Genomic DNA, 22152 nt, shown 5'->3' on the forward strand with positions numbered 1-22152 from the left:
TTACAGTGTAGAATTTAGATGTATTGTACATTTTATAATATATTATTTTCTCCAGATAAAGGGTATAGATTAACCCAAAAGCTTTTTGCTGAGAGTTTGTAATGGATAGTTAGCCTTTTACTCCTTTGTCAGTGAAGTAATTTACATTGAGAGTTAGGGATTTTATTAGGATGTGATAGAAAGCAGAATGAAACTTCAGAGACAGTGACTTTAACAAAGGGAATCCCGAGTATAATAACAGATGTGTAAATGGAATTGAGGAAGAGAAGGTAATACACAGCTAGCTGAAGTTAAGAAATAAAGAATAAAAGAAAAAAAGAATAAAAGCAGTTGGAATAAACCAGGCTGGAGGTAGAAAAGTTTGGTTAGACCAGGAAGTCAAGTATGGAAAAGCGATAGAAACAGTGCCACCAAATAGCTTCTTAGTAGGACTTTATTTACTTCTGTTGCTAAAAAGGAATACATATTGTTGGTATTGAAAATAGTGAGAAGATTTTCCAGGTTTAACAGCAACTCTACCATCATTTTTTAATGCTGTATAAACCCAAAAGATGGGGTAAGGTGTAAGGTCCCCATTCTGGGCCAGTAATCAATGACCCTGAATCCTCACCACTGACACTGGAGAGGGACATTCACTTGGAATACAAATGGACACACTCAGTATTGCCAGATGCAGACCTCTCTGCATCAAGCACAATTTCCCTTAAGAGCACACAGGGAACACACTCAGCCGGGGGTCTGGGTTTCTCTCTCTGTCTCTCCCCAGGTCCCCAGTAAGGCTCCTCACTGGTACAGCTTCAGAGTAAAGTCCTTAGCCAAGTGAACAAGCCAAGTCCTCCAGCGCTCTCTCTGTGAAATCAGTGCTTCGCGTCCCTGACCAAGTAGCTGACCACACACACACGCACACACACACACACACACACACACACACACACACACACACACACACACACACACACACACACACACACAAACACACACACCTCTGAGGTCCTGTCTCCACCAGGACTACATCAGTAGCCCTACTTGCTAGCAGCACATCATCCCTAGTCCTAAGAGGAGACACGTTGGTGTAGCCTCTTCACTCATCCCTTCCCCCTGCCAACTTCATCAGATACCCAAGCCACTAATCGACATTGAGTCATGTGGATCGTAGTCAGAACTTTATACATCTGTGTCGCAGAGCTGGCTAAGTGTCTCTTCTCACTGGCAGTCTAGAAGCACTGTGCAGTCAAGTGACTTTTTCAGAGTCAAATGAAGGCTGATTTGATTAAACCAAAACTACAAGCTAATGCTTGTTAGCAGCTTACTTTATTATCCTTCATTGCTGTATGTTTATTCTTTGCAATCTATCAAGCATGCCTTTGTAACTTTACTAATTTTTATATGAGTACTAATGTAACTGTCTAAGAAATGCATTGACAATGTGCCATGTATAGCACCCTATGTAATAAAATGCTGCACTGTTGCACCATTCCATCATGAATATGATTTCATACAGCAGCAGAAAAACTTTACACATAACAGCAACCGCAATGGGTTTTCTGATGAGGTGGCAGAATGAGAAGGTCATAGTTTATCATGTATTACCATTAAGTCAGGATAAAGAACTCTTTTGGAAAAATACGTATCTACAGCTACTAGACGTACATAGATACCTTTAAAGATCGTATGCAAAGCCAGAAAATGGGAAACAGAAACAATACCATTTCCTCACAGTGTTGTAATGGATTTATTTGTACACCCACTGAAAAACAATAGTTATCCCAATCAACAGATATTGTTAAGTTTAATTTTTGAAATAGCAGATGCATCACCAGAAGTTTCTGCCTGTTCAGGCATGCATCAACCAGTCGCATGCTGATTTCACTGAGTGACATTTGATACGTACCATTTCTTTAGTACCAGATGCTACCGGCAAGTCCAGTAGCTTTGTTTTTTTCACTTCAGTAGTTCAAAAAAGTACAAAAAAATAAACTGTACAAAAAAGTACAAAAGTGATATATTATCTCTTAACTGCATTTTAAAAGCAAGAGCTGCTACATTAACATAAGTATTTAAATATTTTTACATTCTTAAGTAACATAGTATTAAGTACTAAGCTTTATGTTTCTTATGTCTGCCTTATATGTATTTGTATTTGTGCTTTGTATATATGCACTGTCACTTTACTGCTACACTTGTTCTTGATAAGGGTTTTTATTGGTTAAATGCCTGCTGAGAGGTAGATTTAAACAGATTTGCTTCCTGTTTTCTGATTTTATCTCTGATGCCTTTGCTGAAGGTGAAAGCACTTAGAAATTAAACTATACTTGTTTATTTAGCTGTTCTATTTCCAGTCTGTTAATTTCAGTTGTGGTCTGCTGTGTGTTTTCATTGCCACTGGATTTTTACTTTACATTGGGCAGCCTATGAGTGGTTACAGAAAATAAGTTTCCCAGGAATGTGGCATTCTGTTGTAATGCAGATTAATTTCATCGTGTCTACATTCAATATTATTAATATCAGTAGTAGTACCTGCACTGCTAACCATGATAATATTAGCAAAAGATTAAGTGTGGAAATTAATCTGCATTAGAACTAGATATCAGGTGCCAGTTACATTTATTTTATGGATAGTCTTGTTAACTACGTCATGTTAATTAACTGTAAAAAAGAAAAAAAGATGGCTATAATTTGCCATTTACTGTGGAAGTGCTCCACTCATTCATGTCATCAGGACATAAAGCTAAGTGACATACACCATTGGCAAGCATGCTGGAAGGAGGCACACCCATGAAATTTAAACATTAGTGTTTTTTTTAATAATTCACATTAAAACTTACATCAGCGCTGCTATAATAATCTTGCTATGCATTAATGATGCTGAAAAATTGACATTTGGAAGTTTACTTCAGATAAGCAATTTATTATATATGATCTTTAATTTCATAAATAGAATGCTCACATCTTAAACAGTTGCTGGTATGTTGATATAAAACTTTGAAAATATTAATTTCTTTAAACACTATCATAAATGCAGCAGCAGATATTTGAAACCCCCACAGGAATATGTATTTTGCTATGTCAAAACCTTGTGTATCCCAGGAGGACTTTATAATTTATGTAAAATACAAAACCAAATAAGTGACTTGTTATCTAAATAAGCTTATTTACATTTTAATGTATATCGAAAATACATATGCACATTTTGTAAGTGCAGAAGGATAGTCAGGGGTGTACATTGCACAGATACTACCACATTCCCAAGAACTTGCAAGGCAGTCAGTCTTTTGACTCATGCTGCTGGGAATGTGGTAATATCCATATAATGGCACATTAAATACCCATGTGAAAAACAGATAGTTTTATAATTCTACATCCATAATTAATTCAGTCATCTCTTCTGTGTGGAGACATGTGTGAATGAGCGTACCTTCGTTGAAAGTTGTGCGTCAGGGCTGGCAACTCGGCATGTAAAAACCTACTGCCAATCATTAGCGGACTGGAGTTCTGCTGTGGCGACCCCTAACCGGGAAAAGCCGAAAGACTCAACAAGTTAAGTGGTCATGGCCACAAGGGTCTCTTTTTAGCTACAACCTGATTATACACAGTACAAGACATAAAAAAAAAAAACCCAAAAGATACATTACAATTCAAAACAAGTTATTGTATGTGCTTTCTGTATTTTATAGGGTATTTTTACTGCTGCATGTACTGCTGTAAATTTGATTTATTGGCATCTTCATAAAAATGCAAGGTAAGAAAGAAAGATGAGATAGTGTCCTCATTTTAGGCCAGAAATGCAGCAATAGATATATGCATGTGTACATATAGATAGAATGGATATAATGAGTAACATCTGAATATTATAGATGTTTGTACACATACTCCGTGATGTGCAAGCATGTCCCTTAATGCCAGAATCATGCATTCTGGTAATATGTTGTAAGTCTGTCAAAAGGAAGAAGCTGCCTGATGCCTTGTGTGTGGCCACTGTCTGTTCATAGCTGTTACAAATGCAGTGTGCGTTTGTCCTTTTCCTATGCTAGAGATGGGGGAGGGGGTAATCATTGGAATTCTTGTTGCTGAATTTTCATGTTGATTGTAGGTTGTTAAAGCTTGGCAAATTACTTTTGTGAACACATAATACTCTCATAGTAAAAAACACTAATTTCTTTAAACATGATCATAAATGCAACAACAGAGTACTTACATATACTAATTTCTTTAAACACAATCATAAATGCAGCAACATTTTCTGATATTAACTGATGAAGAAGGAAAGCCAAGACCAGTTGGAGTGACATAAAAAATTTGCACTGTGGCATTTAACACACACACACACACACACACACACACACACACACACACACACACACACACACACACACACACACACACACACACCTCTCAACTGTCCAGATTTTTGCCTCATATCTGTGGTCTTTTCCTCATAAAAAATGTGGTTCTATGGCAAATCACTGAGGATTGAAGCCACTAAGTAATGGCATGCATTTGAGTTTCAGACATCATATCCTTCAGAAAAATGCATGCCAACACAAATCCTATTATTCTAACAACTTTCTAAGTTTATAAGATCAATATTTAAACTCTGTCCCTATTTTGGGGCCTTTGCCCCTACATTATTTTAAGCTTTGTCCAGATTTCTTGTGTTAAGAAGTTGAGAGGTACAACACACATACGCGCGCGCGTGCAGACACACACACACACACACACACACACACACACACACACACACACACACACACACACACACACACACACACACACACACACACACACACACAGTTATGTGGGGTATGAAGAGAAGAAGAGGGCTAGATTTAAAACTAAAAGTTGAATTGAAGTTACTTGCTCATGCAGATAGGGTAAGGGTATTAAGTGTAGAAGCTATGATTCAAACATAGGTCTTCAGGATAAGCATAGGTCTTCAGGATAGGTACTGATCAGAGTACAGTAGCAAGAAAAGCAAACTCCTTTCAACAGCATATGTGTGAGCACATATGATAGAAGTTAAGGTAATAGTGACTTCTGTGAATAAATATCAGATGAAGCACACTCGATTAGTCCTAAAAGAATGTACTGCATTAACTCTATTAGTCTTACTGCCATAATCAGGTGCTTGAAAATACTGTTTGCAGTTCTAATATTAAAAACTTATCTAGCTGGTGAATATAATACAATATTAACCAGGAAGTCAGAGTTGTCAAATCATAAAGAGAAAATGTAAACCAGTAAAAGGTATTATCCAAATGCTTGAACTCTGTCTCACTCTTAATAGCAGCTACTTTCTAATCCATCAGTTCCAGTTCTAAACACAAATTTAGTGCATATTTTTATCACCAAAATGCAAGAATTCCTTGGCTTACCTCAGGCTCAAAGTATACTTCTATTCTTTTGGGATCAGTGTTCACAACTTCCCCACTCCCACGACTTAGAAGAGACAAAGTGGACATCTTTTACATCTTCTGTCTGTTTCTCTTTTTCTATGATTCTTAACGTTTCCTTTTGCATATACCTAAAAATCTATAGCTGCCTTTACATTTGATTGCATTTTTCTATCAAAGAAACTTTCACACACTGTTACAGTATCTTGCCTGTGTGTTGCTAGTTCAAAGCCTTTGTCACTTTTTTTCCTGAAACTTGACACAGATTATAAGATGTGTTTAAGGAAACAAAGTTTTGCTGCATCCCGTGTTTAATCTGGGTGCAGACTTATTTATTTCTTATCATTTTTAATTATCCTTTGATCATTTCTTAAGTCAAATCGCTGAGACCTCAGAACTGTTTCAACTTGCTTCTAGCCACTATACTGGACCCACACCACAGCCCTGCCTATTGTGACTGGAGATTGTTTCTTGGTTGTCATAGCAGCAAGAGAGACATTAAGCTCCAAAATAAGAGCTGAACACAAAATACCTTTTAAATGCCAGAGGGGACAGGCTCAAATTTCAATGACTATCTGACAACTGTAAAGCAAAGAAATAAGAAAGAAAAAGTACCTCCCTTCTCCCCAGCAAAGCAACTTTTCTTTGTGTTTCTTTCATTGCACATAGAAGCAGTATGTGAGCAAAGGTCTGGATGCGGTCCTTCCCCTTCTGTTCCTCGGAAGTGTAACCAAACTTCTGTCTTTGCCAATCTCTTATCTTATAAGAACTGCAGACAACTTCCTGTAAAACCATTTCTGATAGACCAGTCTGTTAAACAATGTTTAGCTTTATTTGCCAGACGTAATATCTATTGGTAGAGTCCCTTGTCTTGTTCTGTTTTGTAGGTGCATTTATGATTGTAGGTCACATTGATGCTTCCCTTTGCAGTGAGCCTATGGGATCTGCAGTATTTAAACAAAGAGCTATCCATTCCAGCATAAGTTGTAGTATATAAATACTTATTTGCTAAGAACCACGTGGTCCATCTTGTTTTCCTTCACTGAGATTTAATCATTTGCACAACACTACTCCATAGTTAAGGGAAGTATGGGGAAAAATTATAATTCTAAAGGAATAAAAGACAGTAGTGGAAAAGAACCTCAGCAGTATATGAAATTAACTAAATGGGAAATAAAATAAAAAAGTAAGAAATCTTTATACATGAACTGTTCTATTCCTCTGTGGTAAGTATGTTATAGTAACAGAAAACAGACATAGCTGTACTTGAATTCTGTTACTCTTTTAGTCTCACTATACCCAGTCAGAGAAATTTGCAGGCGTCTGCTGCCCTTTCTGTGAGGAAGTACTTTCTGAAATGTCCCTGAACCCACCCTAGCAACTTTCATATCATCATCTTTAGTCCTGATTATCATTTTTTTCCTGAACTGTACTGTGCCATCTGGGTAGCATAGTGAGTAGCACTGTCTCCTCACCTCTGGTTCAGTTCTCATCTACGGTATTTTCTGTTTGGATTCTGAAAGTTTTTCTTTGAGAAGTACAGCCTCCTCCCACATCCTAAAGACATGTAATAGGTGGATTAGTGACTCTAAATTGTGTGTGTGCGTGTGTGTGTGTGTGTGTGTGTGTGTGTGTGTGTGTGTGTGTGTGTGTGTGTGTGTGTGTGTGTGTGTGTGTGTGTATGCACGTGCACTTGTTTGATACACAAGAGAGGTTTGGAAATCTACTTTCATTTTCTACCTGCATGGTAAAGTCTATGGATGGCAATGACTATTCATGGGATGGCTATAGGAATCAGATGTCAGATGTGACTCAAAGGCATTGGATGGATGGATGGAGTGTAACAGCAGGCCTAGGAAGGTTGGCATAATGGTTAAGGTGTTTGCCTTATAGATGCAAGGTGCAGGGTTTGATTCTCACATGGGGTAATTGGCTAGGCTTAAAATGGCCCATGAGGGCAGTTAACCTCGTACTAATATATGAACTGATGGTTAGCTCATCTATCTGTGTAATATAAAATCAAGCAAATAAATAAACTGGGCTCCATTAGCACCTCTTTGTGAGGCTTTTGGAAAAGATCCTGAACCACTTCAGTGGTACTTTAAGAAAACACAGCGTTTACTGGATTTTGGTTATATTTGTTTGCTATACTGTTTGATCATTGCTCCCTTCTGAATAAAGCTTTATCCATCTTTCTCTGACCACATACTGCTCATCTATGCCACAAAGGACTACCACATTTTATTGCTATGAAGCTTAATAACTTTCTGCTGTGTTCCCCTTAAAAAGCAGAATGTGATTTGAGAACAAGTTCATATAACTAGCTGTATAATGTAATTAGTAAAGAAATTAGTTGCACCCTGCCAGCCTGGAGTTGATTAGACTGTTGTGTGACTGAGCAAGTCGCACTTAACCAGCGCTGTCATCCAGGCTAATATGTAAAAACTGACAGTTAGGTGTAATAGGTCTTACGTGATTTTTATGGCACATTTATTGACAGTAGAATACAAATTACAGAGGATAATAAAAGCAAAGAATATAAGCTGCTACACCTGGCCTACAAAGTGAAAAACAGAGCCTCAGACAAACTCACTTTACGAATTTACTATCTCACATGCAGACAAACATCAAACAACCATACAGTACAAGATTGGCCCCTGTAATAACTTTTCATCTGTCTACATTCCTTTATTCCCTAAACGATAATAAAATAACATTCAGTGTATGAAACAGCAGTATTGGGGTAATTCTTTCAAATTACTCAGATATGAAAATGCCATAGGATACAATATTTTCTTGCTAAAACTGCGGTGTCCCCACAGCCAGAAAATCTAACAGTAAGAAGTAGCATGGAATAAATCCCACCTAAAATGCCCCTGCTGCTGATCTGCTCTGTGACATAGAGAGAAAAGGCCCTTATTATGACTCAACACAAGTTTGAGTAGCTACTTGAAAGTATGAAGAGAGAGAGAGAGAGAGACAGGGAAGGGAAAATGGGATTGAGTGGCTGACATTGGGTTGCCTCTCTAAAGGGAGGGGAGAGGTTGGTTTGGTCAACTGATCACCACCACCATGCAAGTGGTGAGTTGCTCTGCACTGATTACAGCCAAACCAGTGGTAATGTGTTTGGTGCTGCCAAGCCACTGACAATAGCTTTCATTAGAATATGTGCAGTAGCATACATGTACATTGAGAGGATGTAGCATGCTACCAGCATGATGCAGAAGCTCATATCAGCTGCCTGGGTGGCTGGAGTTGGGGCCTGATAGAAACACCTGTCTGTCCATATTATTGAGGGTTTTCTTGTAGATCCTTCAACAGACTGAATGAGTGGTAGCAACAGAGAAGTGGTGGGCAATAGGCTGCAGAGGAGAGTATGATGGTGATATCAGCACTCTCCTGTGGACTTTCAGGCTACTTGTCAGGACAGTCTTATCATAGAGTCTGGCAAGCCAGTTAGTGGGCAATAGGCTGCTCAAGGATGGCTGGAGGTCTGTAATTCCATGGTGTCAGAAAAATATGTATTAATATATATGTTTAATGCTTATTAGAAGCTAAAAGGGTTAACACATTTCATTCTATTTTATGTACAGCTTAATCCTGTATGAAATTATAAGATGCTTTTTCAAACGGCAGTATGCTTTCTGAAATTGCAAGATGCACGCTGACCTAGTATTTGCTAGCACAGCAAAATTCATGTTATGCCTTTTGGAAATGTACTGAAAAGCAGGTGATTATCTGCTAGGTCAGGAAAATGAATGAATAGTGAATGAATAGAACAATACTGTTTTCTATAATGTGACTGAACTTGAACAATTAGCTCTGTTCGTGTTATGAGAACACGCACAGCTGCAGAAGAACTAGATACAGTCAAACAATGATTGCTTGAAGAAATTAAGTATAATCTGTACTTGCTTTGTGCTCAAATTAGCCATAGTACCTTGAATGGTAACATAACATAGTGGGAAGTTGTATCCAACCAGTGGTCATCAAGGCCATGTTGTTTTTCTTAGGAAGTTTTTCATAAATTTGATAGTGCAAGCAGAAAATCATGGACAAACAGCTGCTATGAAGTAATGATGTTAGAACTTGTGATCTGTTACGTCAGCTTGGTAGGCAATGTCTTGTTAGAAAATGTATAAAGATGGTTTTACTTCCTGATTCTAGTTAGACAAACTCTGTATTAGCACGTTTTTGTCTCCTTGCTGCAAGATTAAAGTGCCTTAACCTGAACCTGCTGTGTATTGATCTTTTTGAAGTTGATTTTTCCTTTGACAGATTGGTCCTTCGGACCGGAAACTCTCGCTCTAGCTCAGGTCAGATGGGCCCGGTGGCATGAAACCGTATGGGGAAGAGGCCACATTGGTTCTTCTGCTCTGAAAGACCTCTGACTGAATTGTCGTTCAAAAGAGGCCAGCCACTGTTTCTGATCTGCGATTGGAGGACGAGTCAATGGTTCCATCAGTGAGATGGTCAATCACGGAGACTCAGGTAATGAGGAATTTACCTTTTCTCTGTTTCAGATCAGGGACTTGTTACAGTACTTGTTTTTGTCAGGGAGATTTTGTATTGTACAAATCAGGGACAAAAAAGATTGCTGTCTTGTCATAGATCAGGGAAACAGGATAGGTAGGCAGTTATTCTAGATAAACTGTGAAAAAGAGAAATCGTGGTGCCACGTGATAAGAAGGGTTATGTAACATTTTCGAACTAAGTTAAGACAACATGGGAAATAAGTGCACAAAAAGATCCCGAGATCCGCTATTAACCGAAGACGCGAAATATATGCAATTACAACGTGCCGACAATGTTAGGTACTATGCAAAATGGGTTAATAAATATGAATTTGATGGCAAACTAGAAAAACCTTCACTTATCAAACTTGTCAAACAGCTTAAAACTGAAGCAAAAGGTCAGGTAAAAAAGCAACACCAATTAGGCATTCCCCAGGCACACAGGTGGCTTGAGGAAGCAAACCGCAGGGAACAAAAGAATAAAAATTCAAAAGCAATATTTTTAGATAAAGAAGACAATAACTTGGTAATAGCAACGGCCCCTCTGCCCCCTCCGCTTCCCTTACCAAAATATGAAGTGAGTGGACAAACCGATCTACCTCCGCTATACCCAACTATCCCTGCAAAATCAAAACCGTTTGTCAGAGATCCTGTCGAGACTAGGTCTCGAACACGTAAAACAAGAGGGGATATGGAGTTATATCAAATGAATGGACATTCACGGGCTATGAGCGAAGAAGAGATATGTCTGCTCATAGAAGTACCAAATCCTCAGGCAGGACAGGAAGGGCAGGACCCAACTATCCTGGTATATAGACCGTGGACACCGGAAGACATCCAGAAAGCCACAGAGGGAATTCCCCATCCAAAAGTTAATTTTAGAAAATTCTTAGAAGACTTACAGGGTATGAGGTTAAGTTACCATTTGAATGGAGAAGAAGTAGAGAAAGTAGTCAGACAAATCATAGGTCCAGATTGGCACATGATCAGTGGCAACTGGAATCCCCGTGACGCGGAACATAAGCCACTCCCACACAGTAATGCAGAGCTGGATAACAGAGTGAAAGGTCTGACAGACCGAATCTCTGAGAAATGGAAGCCTAGGGCTGACTGGACTTGCATTAATCAATGCATCCAGCAAGAAGGTGAAACTGTTGATAGATATTATGCTAGACTATTAGAATGTTTTAATAACCACTGTGGAATGCAGGTGCCTGAAGACCAAACACATGATTCCCCATATGAGCAGCAACTAAAGAATGCATTTTTGAAGGGTAGCATTGCACCTATAAGTAGTTTTATTACAAAGCACATGGTAGATCACCGTACAAGTAGATTACAGTCATTACTTGAATATGCGAGACATGCCAAAAGGCATTTTAATAGCAAAAAGAAAAAGAAAACCCAAGTATTTGCAGCAGAAGATGGATTGGAAGTCTTTGTAGTACAGTCTGGGAAGAAGGGCAAGAAAAATGCCCAGGGAAACAAACAATCTGATAAGTGATCAGGAGAAAAGGGGTGAATGTTTTAAATGCGGGAAAAAGGGACATTTGGCAAGGGATTGCAAACAAAATAAAAAGGTAGCCACGGAAGATAAGGAGGGTGAGGACTGACTATATGGTAGTCAGGAATCACTAGAAAGAAATAACCAAGAAGAGACAAATGTGAATGTGATAGAGGGAGCAGAGGATGTGATAGAAGAAATAGAGGATGTGCAAGAAATCACAGATAATGAAGAGAATGAAATTTTGGATTTAGCATTATTGAGCCTAGAGCTCTACTTAGCAGACACAAAACCAGAAGTTGCACTCCTGGTAGAGGGGAGGGAAGTTAAATTTCTGTGTGACTCAGGGGCATCGCGAACCCTGATACATCCTTCCAAACTACCAGAAAATTCAGAATCACTTGATTATATATTAGTGAAAGCAGCTAATGCACAGCTGTATCAGGAGCCACTCTCCCATAACATAGCAATAACGAACCCTGTTTCAGGGATGACCCAGAAGAGCAAAATTGTTGTTTCTGCAAAATGCCCAGTAAACCTTTTGGGCAGAGACCTTATGCAGATATTTGGCATAGCAGTAGTTCCAACCATGCAGGGTATGGAAGCACAGTGACAAATGGATACTTTTGTAGTGCGACCGGAGGTTGAAACATTTTATTGGTACAACCAGGACTTGGTTACGACTAGTCCAGGGACAGTAACTGAAGAACTGATGAATGTAGCCATCAGTAAGTCCCCCTCCCTTGACACTGATAAACAGCATTTGTTGCATTGTACTCTATATTACTGTAGCACACCAGGACCTGATAAAGAATATGAGCAAGAACTGTTTAGAAACCATGCTAACAGATTAGTATTGCGCAACCTGTACTGAGACACAGAAGGGAACAGTGTAGTTAGCTGTTCATTGCCCCAGGAATTCCTAGTGCTTTATAAATCTAATCAACTACCACATATCAGTTTAACTAAGGACAAGAATGTGAAATGGGCAGAACTAGGGGGAAAAACAGACAGAATTAGAACTGTCAGAACAGGGAGTACAAAAGCAGAAGTTGAATTGGATAACGCAGACACACCCAGCTGTACATTTGCAGGCAAGTGAGGACAGCTGAATAGCACTCTTACTAGAGGAAGAAGAAAAAGCCTTGCGAGGCATACCAGAAACTCTCTGGTCAACAGGAAAATCAGATGTAGGACTTATTCGTACAGCAGGACCAGTTACTATCACGCCAAAATCAGCATTTAGACCACAGAAGAGACAATATCCCTTAAGAAAAGATGCAGAGGTAGGAATCAAACCTATAATAGCAGCTTTATTTAAGGAAGGAGTACTGGTAGAATCTCCCGATTCACCATGTAACACACCCTTATTTCCTGTTAGGAAAGCAAATGGAGAATGGCGTATGGTCCAAGATTTACAAGTTGTAAATGACGCAGTAATACCTAGGGCACCTATGGTGCCAGAGCCACACACCTTATTGAATGATTTAAAGCCTCAACAGAAGTATTTTTCTGTGGTAGATATTAGCAGTGCGTTGTTCTCAATACCGATACACCCTGACAGCCAACATTGGTTTGCATTTAAATTTCAGGGGAAAAGGTATACATACACGCGACTACCACAGGGATATTGTGAGAGCCCAACAATATTCGCACAGGAAATGGCAAGTAACTTGGCGGGATTTATCCCACCGAGAGGCAGCCAGATTTTACTGTATGTAGACGACATTCTGCTGGCAGCCCCCACCCAGCAAGAATGCAGAGAAGATACCATAGCATTATTACAATTTTTTGCCACTCAAGGACACAAAGTAAACAAAAACAAACTGCAGCTTTGGAAAAAGCAGGTTAAATACCTGGGATATGTAATATCTGAAGAAGGCAGAATATTAGATGAAGACAGAAAAATAGCAATCTTACAAGCACCCAAACCGACTACCAAGAAGGAAATGATGTCCTTCCTAGGTACGACTAATTTTTGTCGGAGTTGGATTCCAAACTATGCCTTGGAGTCTTCTCCAGTGACCAACTTGATATACAAGAAACCTATGGCAGCACAAGATTTATTACAATGGACACCAGAAGCAGAATCAGCTTTCTGCAAACTGAAGCAATTGATAGCATCTTCATTAGCTTTAGGATTACCAAACTATCATAAATGTTTTTTCCAAACTGTAGATTGTAAGCAAGGCTATATGACATCAGTGTTAACACAGCAACATGGGGACAAGTAACACCCCATAGCTTACTATTCATCACAGCTATACCCAGTGGCGCGATCCTTGCCCCACTGTGTACAAGCAGTAGTCGCAGCTGCAATGGCAGTACAGGCTTCAGCCTCAGTAGTGTTGTTCCACCCTCTCACACTGAGAGTGCCTCATGCAGTCGCGATTATTTTACTGCAAGAAAAAGTAGCATATCTTTCTCCTGCTAGACATCTTTCCTGTATGACTATACTGTTGAGCCAACCTCATATGACAATTGAACGATGCACAACTTTGAATCCGTCAACCTTGCTCCCAACCCCTGCAGATAGCATACCACACTGCTGTCTGCAGGAGATTGAGCAAAAGACACTACCTAGAAAAGATCTCACGGATGTCCCTTGGATGATGCCGAGGTGACATACTATGTGGACGGCTCATGTAAAAAGGGTCCTACAGGACGGAACCTAGTAGGGTATGCAGTAGTTTCTGATACTAAGATTTTAGAAGCAAAGTCTTTACCACACAACTTATCTGCACAAGCAGCAGAATTGATTGCCTTGACACGAGCATGTACCTTAGCAAAGGGTAAATGTGTAAATATTTTTACTGATAGCCAGTATGCGTTTTCTACTGTACATGCTTTTGCGCAACAGTGGAAGAATAGAGGAATGATAACATCTACTGGCAAACCGATTAATCATGCGCAGTTTATTTTAGATTTATTAGAATCTATTCAGTTACCTCAGAAAGTAGCTATTTGTAAATGTGTAGCTTATACCAAGCAACAGGATAGGATTTCAAAAGGTAATGCGAGAGCTGACACAGCTGCAAAGCAAGCAGCTACAGCTCCAGAAGTATTTCTCTTGAGTGAGGAATTACAACCTTCTGAGATTTTAGATTTAGAAATGTTAAAAACAATGCAGACACTTACTATGAAAGTAGAGAAAAAGAAATGGGTAAAACGAGGAGCAATTCTTGAGAAAGGGCTGTTCATCTCCAAGGAAGGAAAACTGATTTTGCCGTCTAACTTGTTTAGATATGCAGCTTTGTTGAGCCATGGGCAGTGCCATGTCTCAACAGGGGGGATGGTACAGTTAGTGAATCGAGTGTTTACAACGCATGGATTTACAAACTACACAAAGAATTTTTGTGCAGCATGCTGTATTTGTAACAGGCATCATGCACAGGGGGCACTGAAGCCTAAGCAAGGGAGTTTCCCTACACCACCATACCCGTTCCATACTATTTGTATGGATTTCATAGAACTAAACAAATGTGAAAATAAAAAGTACTGTCTTGTCATTATAGATATGTTTTCCAAATGGGTGGAAGCTTTTCCGACCAAAAATCCAGATGCAGCTACTGATGCAAAAGTCCTAGTTAAAGAAATTATTCCTAGATTTGGCATACCGGAAAAGATCTACAGTGACAATGGCACACATTTTGTAAATCAAACCATACAACAGTTGAGTCGATATTTCGGAATCTCTTTAAAGAACCACTGTGCATACCACCCCCAATCCGCAGGATTAGTAGAGAGGTATAATAGGGTTTTGAAAAACAAACTTAGGAAATTGATTAGTGAGACACAGAAGAACTGGGTGCACTGTCTGCCTCTGGCATTGTTAAGCATGAGAACTGTTCCAAATGCAAAGGGGTTAACTCCTTTTGAAATACTGTTCGGGAGGGCATATTATATACCTCAGTGGAAACCTCTCATGCCTGCAGACCAAGAGGCTGACAGTTCACTTGCAGAGTATATGAGGTGATTTTTGAATAACAAACTTCTGCAGTTAAATTCTGTTTCAGATAAAGAACAGACCAGACCATCGGAAGCAGTAGTACAACCAGGGTCGTGGATCTGGGTGAAGGTCATGAAGAAAAGAAATTGGAGTCCTCTGAAGTGGGAAGGACCATTCCAAGTTTTACTGGCAACACCCACTGCAGTCAAGATAGCTGAATGTGTGTCCTGGATCCATTTGACGCACTGCAAACTGGTCAAGAACTTTGAACTGGACAAAAACATTGTTACTGTTATATAACAAGAACAAAAATGACCAGGTATAGAGTAAACAGGGATGCAGAACAACCTCAGAAAAATTGCATGATCATCCTGTTAGCTATACTGGTAACAATGATCTTTTTGCTGTGGCCTTTCCTTTTTTAGCCACACGAGTTGAACTGAACAAACGTGATGCGTTACTCATAGACTGGCATCCAAACTTTAACACTTACCAAGCAATTAAATATGTGTATGCTGAAACTTTTAATGTTTCGAACTGCTGGATTTGCACAGCTATACCAACAGCATATGGGGGATTATTAATGACTGCTGTCCCCCTAGGGGTCAATGAGACCTGGGAAAATTTGATTTTTGAAACTACACCTGTAAAATCACAAGACAAAATAACATTGTACCTACCTGTTACACAAAAAGGAATTGTATGTTTTTATAAAAATGACACTATTCAGGTGGGCTGGAGCAATTGCAATGTGACTGTTTCTTACAAATGTTATATTAAGGCTAATAAGGCAGAAACTATTTGCGATGCAAACTATGACTCATATTTTGAGAAAATGCAAAAAACTGTTAGTGAAATACAGCATAATCCTGTTCTTTTGAAGCAACTTTCTATCACTGATAAGAAAATGTTTCATGCAGGGCAAGCATATATCAATACTAAAGTAGAGAATTATTACTTTGTGTTTGGGAAAAAGGCATACAAATGGCTACCTGAGAATTGATCCGGCAGTTGTTTTTTGGGTTACCTGTTTCCGGCCATACGACACACTGCAGCTTTGCCTCGAGGGAAAATTCGAAACGTCAGAGAGGTCAGCAGTAAACCTGGAAATCCAATCAAGAGACCCGAGAATCCAATGGGATGAATCGAAGCAGGGTGGAGAAACCATAATTCTGTGAAGAACAAAGATAAACTAACACACATGGACTTGAGTGACACTATTATATCATGGGCAGGCATACCTCCTGCATATTGCGCAGTGAAATCGATTTGGGAGCTGAGAAAACTGTCCAACCTTCTCGAAGTTATGAGCAATGCAACTTTTTCTGCTCTCGAATTAGTGACTGATAAACTAAACGCTATGAGAAATGTGGTGCTTCAAAACCGCATGGCTCTCAACTTCACCCTAGCGGCGAGAGGAGGTACATGCGCTTTAATCAAAGAAGAATGCTGTTCATACATTTGAGACAATCAATATGAGATAAACGATCATCTTGAGGTGATCCAGCAAGTGTCAGCCATGACCAACCAGGCCCAAACCCCCTGACGGACCTTTTCCAGAATTTGTTTGGGGGGGGTGGGGTTCCATCCTAATGAACATCCTGATTGCCATTTGTGTGGGATTACTCCTATTAGGAGCATGCATTTGTTGTGGTATTCCCTGCATGAAAAAATTAATCAAAGATTTTATAGACATGTCAGTTTCTGAGACTTTGTATCAAAGTACTGAAACTGAAGAATTGTTGAAAAGTGAAATACTTTCATAAGTCTAAACTAAATGACTCTCTTAACTGCAAATCCAAAATGGAAGAGGTTAGGAGAAGAAGCAAACTGTTTATGCTTTTGAAAATAGAATAAAAAGTATTAACAGGGGGAAATGTCAGAAAAATATGTATTAATATATATGTTTAATGCTTATTAGAAGTTAAAAGGGTTAACACATTTCATTCTATTTTATGTACAGCTTAATCCTGTATGAAATTATAAGATGCTTTTTCAAACTGCAGTATGCTTTCTGAAATTGCAAGATGCACCCTGACCTAATATTTGCTAGCACAGCAAAATTCATGTTATGCCTTTTGGAAATGTATTGAGAAGCAGGTGATTATCTGCTAGGTCAGGAAAATGAATGAATAGTGAATGAATAGAACAATGCTGTTTTCTATAATGTGACTGAACTTGAACAATTAGCTCTGTTCGTGTTATGAGAACATGCACAGCTACAAAGGAACTAGATACAGTCAAACAATGATTGTTGAAGAAATGAAGTATAATCTGTACTTGCTTTGTGCTCAAAGTAGCCATAGTACCTTGAATGGTAACATAACATAGTGGAAAGTTGTATCCAACTGGTGGTCATCAAGGCCACGTTGTTTTTCTTAGGAAGTTTTTCATAAACTTGATAGTGCAAGCAGAAAATCATGGACAAACAGCTGCTATGAAGTAATGATGTTAGAACTTGTGATCTGTTATGTCAGCTTGGTAGGCAATGTCTTGTTAGAAAATGTATTTTACTTCCTGATTCTAGTTAGACAAACTCTGTATTAGCACGTTTTTGTCTCCTTGCTGCAAGATTAAAGTGCCTTAACTTGAACCTGCCGTGTATTGATCTTTTTGAAGTTTATTTTTCCTTTGACACATGGACAGCTAGGGTAAAGCTATATACTTGCCTATATGACAACTTCCTTCAGTTGGCTCTCAATTGACTCAGTGCACACATTATTGCTGATAGTGTAGAAATGGGCTGAGATTGATTGATAAGTGGGGGTTACAGTCAACAGGTGGTGAAGCAAAAAGCATAAACAAAGGGAAAAAGCTTCTAATGTTACTGATAAAACATATCTAAAATTAGAACATAAATCAACAAACCTGGTAGAAAAAAAGCAAAGAAACACAATAGGATTAAAAAGGTTACTAATTACTTCCTGTAGTCTAGGATATGGGGTTTGATTATTTGTGCCTCCATTTTGCAACACTAAACAAGTCAACAAGTCACTTAATAGTGCTTCCACCCCTGAAAATGAACACTCACATTCAATGGGTTTACATGGTTAAGAAATTAATTAAAAAAATGTAATCACTCCCAAACCCCCTAGTAGCAATGTACAGCCTCTTATCTATGCCTCCACCTCCCCTTGTGACAAGACCAAGTATCTCAAGTTTCTCAAAGGAGCTTTATTTGAATAAGTGCTTTCATCGGTTGACTTCATCAGATCCAGTTCAATCCATGTGCTTACACTCTTTTCAGAAACATTATTGGATAAGAAGCAGTCTTTGAAACTTATTTTTTATTTATTTTTATTTGTTGTAACTCTTTAGATCACTTACCAAGGGACCTAATATCATCAAGGTCTCAAGCACTATTGGGGCCCTTCTCTACTTTCAAACTAATCCCTTTAGATTTTAGTGCTACAGTACTAGTACAAAAAAGAAATAAAAAATTATGAAGCCAGAAAGTACAGATTAGTGGTTATAATGATAAAAAACATACATACATGTAATACATGTGGCTACGTACAATATCTGATACCCCTCCAGTACCAGAAAATAACATTCATATCATACTCTTAAGCAGACCTCTCCACTGTCCCTAACTTGAAGGAACATTCCTATTTTCAGGTCTGATTTACACCTGCATATGATGTACCTATTTTTGCAGGTATGTTCCTGCTTTCAAGCTTGATTTACCCCTTCACATAATTTTCTCTATCCTCCCTCATCACATGTGATTTTTGAAGTTGCCCAGTACATGTAAACCCACACTACATAACTAATTAAAGTTGCACCAATAATTTAAAGAAAGAAGACACATGTTTTACATTTTCCTTTTTCAGAAGTAAAAATAAAAAAACCTTGTGTTGTAGAATTTTGCTATAAAGTTCACCAAAGTCTACAGATTTATTTATTTATTTTACATTTGTTGACCGGGTAGTCCAACTGGATTAATGTCCATTTTCAGTGGAGGTCCGGGGAGAAAAGCTCCAAGGTAAACAGATAAGTAATAACAAAGAAGGCATATTACCAAGGTAGACAGATAAGTAATAACAAAGAAGACATATTACAGATGAGATATTTACAAATGACATAAGCAGACATGAAATAGACAATATCACAAGTTTGAGTTACCCCTGATAACAGTCAGGGGAAAAAATAACAGTAATTTGATTAATAGATTATATACATTCATGGTGAGAGTTAGCCAGGCTTGTTACAGTGGCAAAGCCAGTTTAGTGCCAGATGATGTTTGAGTTTAGCTTTGAATTGGGATGGGGGGGAGAGCAAAGTAATGCTAGCTGGAAGGAGGTTCCATGCTTTGCCTGTAGGGTTTGCAAAGAGGGATTCACCAGCTACATTGTTAATTTTAATTGTCTTAATTTGTAGTCTGTTTGAGGATCGGAGCAGTCTTGGATTGTTGTTGGGGGTGATCATATTTTTTAAGAGCTGGTGTGTTATCTGGATAATAGAGGATTTTATTAGCCATAATCAAAAGGTTATATTGGATTAGACTGGGAAGTTCTAGCCATCCAAGCTGTTTAAGGTTGATGCAATGGTGTGTTCTAAAAGGTAGGCCAGTGGCAAACCTGGCAATGTGGTTGTAACAGATTGAGAGTCTATTAAGTACAGTTTTATTTAGATTAGAGAGAAGGGGGGATGCATATAAAATTGTTGAAAGCAGGTGGGAGCGAGCTATGGCAACCAAAGCCGGAGGGGTTAGGAAGGCTTTTATTCTATACAGTGACTCTAGTTTTTTATTGATGGTTTTGATCGTTTGGTTTACATGAAGGTCAAATTTTAGATTATCAATTATTAATCCTAACAGTTTTGTAGAGGAGTCGGGTGTGATTATTGTGCCATCTTTTGCATTTATGGTGAAGGTAAATGGTGTGGACCTTTGTGTTGAAGAGAATAACAGCATTTTAGTTTTTTTGGGGGGCTTTAGCAACAATCGACGTTCAGAGATCCAGGTTTCTATACTATTAAAGGTGGATTGGGTAACAGACCTTAATTCTGAGGGAGATGTGGCTGAGCAAATCAGGGTGGAATCATCAGCGTATTGGATATAGCTGACATTTGGGATGACTATATGTAAGTTGTTTATAATGATAGAAAACAGTAGGGGTCCTAATGTGGAGCCTTGTGGCACTCCAAAGGTGTTAGGTAACAGGATGGAGAGCTTGTTCTGCCAGAGGACAGCCTGCTGCCTCACACTGAGGTAAGATTTAAACCATTGAATGGCACTGATATTGAAACAGAAAGATTGCAGGGTGTGAATCAAAAGTTGGTAATCCACCATGTTAAATGCCTTTGAAAGATCCAAGAAGAGGGATGAGGAGATTTTACATTGTCTTTTTGATAATGTACTTATATTTTTTTCTCTCATTTTGTCTTTCTGTTTTTCAGACGTATGTTTCTGAGTAATGTCCCACATTCTTACTGGAAGCAGTAAGATTTATGTGCTATTTGATATTCAAATATTATGCTAATTAAATATCTGGATTTTTGGCTGGATGCACATACTTTTCAAGGGCCTTTGTATCTATTTTCAGTGTCTGCTGAAGTATGCTGCTAAGCCCCAGCTATATGTGTGTGTGTACTTTGTAACATCTTGTGGAGGGTAAAAGCCTTTAAATGTATGTGAAGTACTTGTGCCTGTAAAAATTCTCAAATTTGCACATCAGGTTAAAAATGATACTGAATGTATTATGAAATGAGCCGAAAAATTAACTGCCAATTAGGGTTGAAGAAAAGACTGTAACCTGGAGAAAGAAAACAGGCATTTTGGCCCACCTCATAAGTAATGGTATCTCATCCAGGGACAGGGAGGTCATAACATCCCTGTTTTCTTCCCTTATAAGGCCAATTATTGAGTACAACACCCCATTCGGCTTGTACCTCGCAAAGCACATGCAGCAGCTTGAGAGACCACAGAGGTTCCCCACAGGAGAATCCAGGGCCTCAAAAATCTACCATACACAGATAGGCTTAAAGCCCTATCCCTTTAATCTGTTTCATACAGACTCCTCAGGGGTGACCTCTGTCTGGCATACAAGGCGATCTCGGACTCCGCCTTGATGGGACTGCTGCATATCCGCAGGTCAAGCTCCACTTGAGTAACCTGCACACGTGGCCTCAACCTGGTCTGTGACATCAATAGGACTTGCTGGCGGGAGACTCCCTCATCTATGGAATAGACTCCCTCTCCACGTCAAGCACAGTACTTCTTTACCCCTTTTTAAGTGCAATCTGCATAACTGGATGGGAAATAGAAAATGCATCCCTGAGATTCCACCTGTGTCCCTGCTGGACAGGGGCATTGGGTGCTGATTTGTCTATGCATGGGCTAAACTCTTGGCTAGGCTTATAAGGGCCTCAGGGCCAATAGCCTAGTAACTTCCTATGATCCTATGATCAAGTAAAAGTTTTATCATTGGGTAGAGCAGTAGCTCTGTTTGATGATTCATGGCCATCAAATTGGACAGTCCATTTGGGATCTACTGTGGATGTGACCTGAGGAATTTCAGGCAAATAACTTGTGTCAAGTGGAAAGGAAGGCCTAGCCAAGGTCTGCAGCTGTGACCTTTATTTGACAGTCTGTTGCAGGAAGTTCTGTGTGGGACTGGGCCTATATAGTGCAGTTACTTCTATGGACTGTGGACCTTATATCTTAGGTACTAGTGTGAAGTTTACTGAGAAAGGGCAAGTGGGCTATCTGTTTGGATGATTCTTCAAATACACCTGTGCTTTTATATATTTGTACTTCTAGTGTTTTTTAAGATTTGACAAAAGAGGTGTGTG

General features: G+C 39.0%; 1 protein-coding gene across 4 annotated transcripts in view; it reads right to left on the reverse strand.

Moving 5' to 3' along the window:
- Positions 1–5814, reverse strand: part of KIAA2012 (KIAA2012 ortholog) — a 971910-nt gene extending 966096 nt beyond the window's left edge. For all 4 annotated transcript variants that reach the window (XM_044075102.1, XM_044075103.1, XM_044075104.1 and 1 more), the window contains exon 1: positions 5373–5814. In XM_044075102.1, coding sequence (XP_043931037.1) covers positions 5373–5459 — 87 coding nt within the window. In that variant the 5' untranslated portion in view covers positions 5460–5814. The remainder of the gene's footprint in view (positions 1–5372) is intronic.
- Positions 5815–22152: the final 16338 nt, after the last annotated feature.

The sequence above is a fragment of the Protopterus annectens genome, chromosome 6.part0 (assembly GCF_019279795.1).
Source record: "Protopterus annectens isolate FY-2018-M chromosome 6.part0, PAN1.0, whole genome shotgun sequence".
In the NCBI taxonomy this organism is placed as follows: domain Eukaryota; kingdom Metazoa; phylum Chordata; order Ceratodontiformes; family Protopteridae; genus Protopterus; species Protopterus annectens.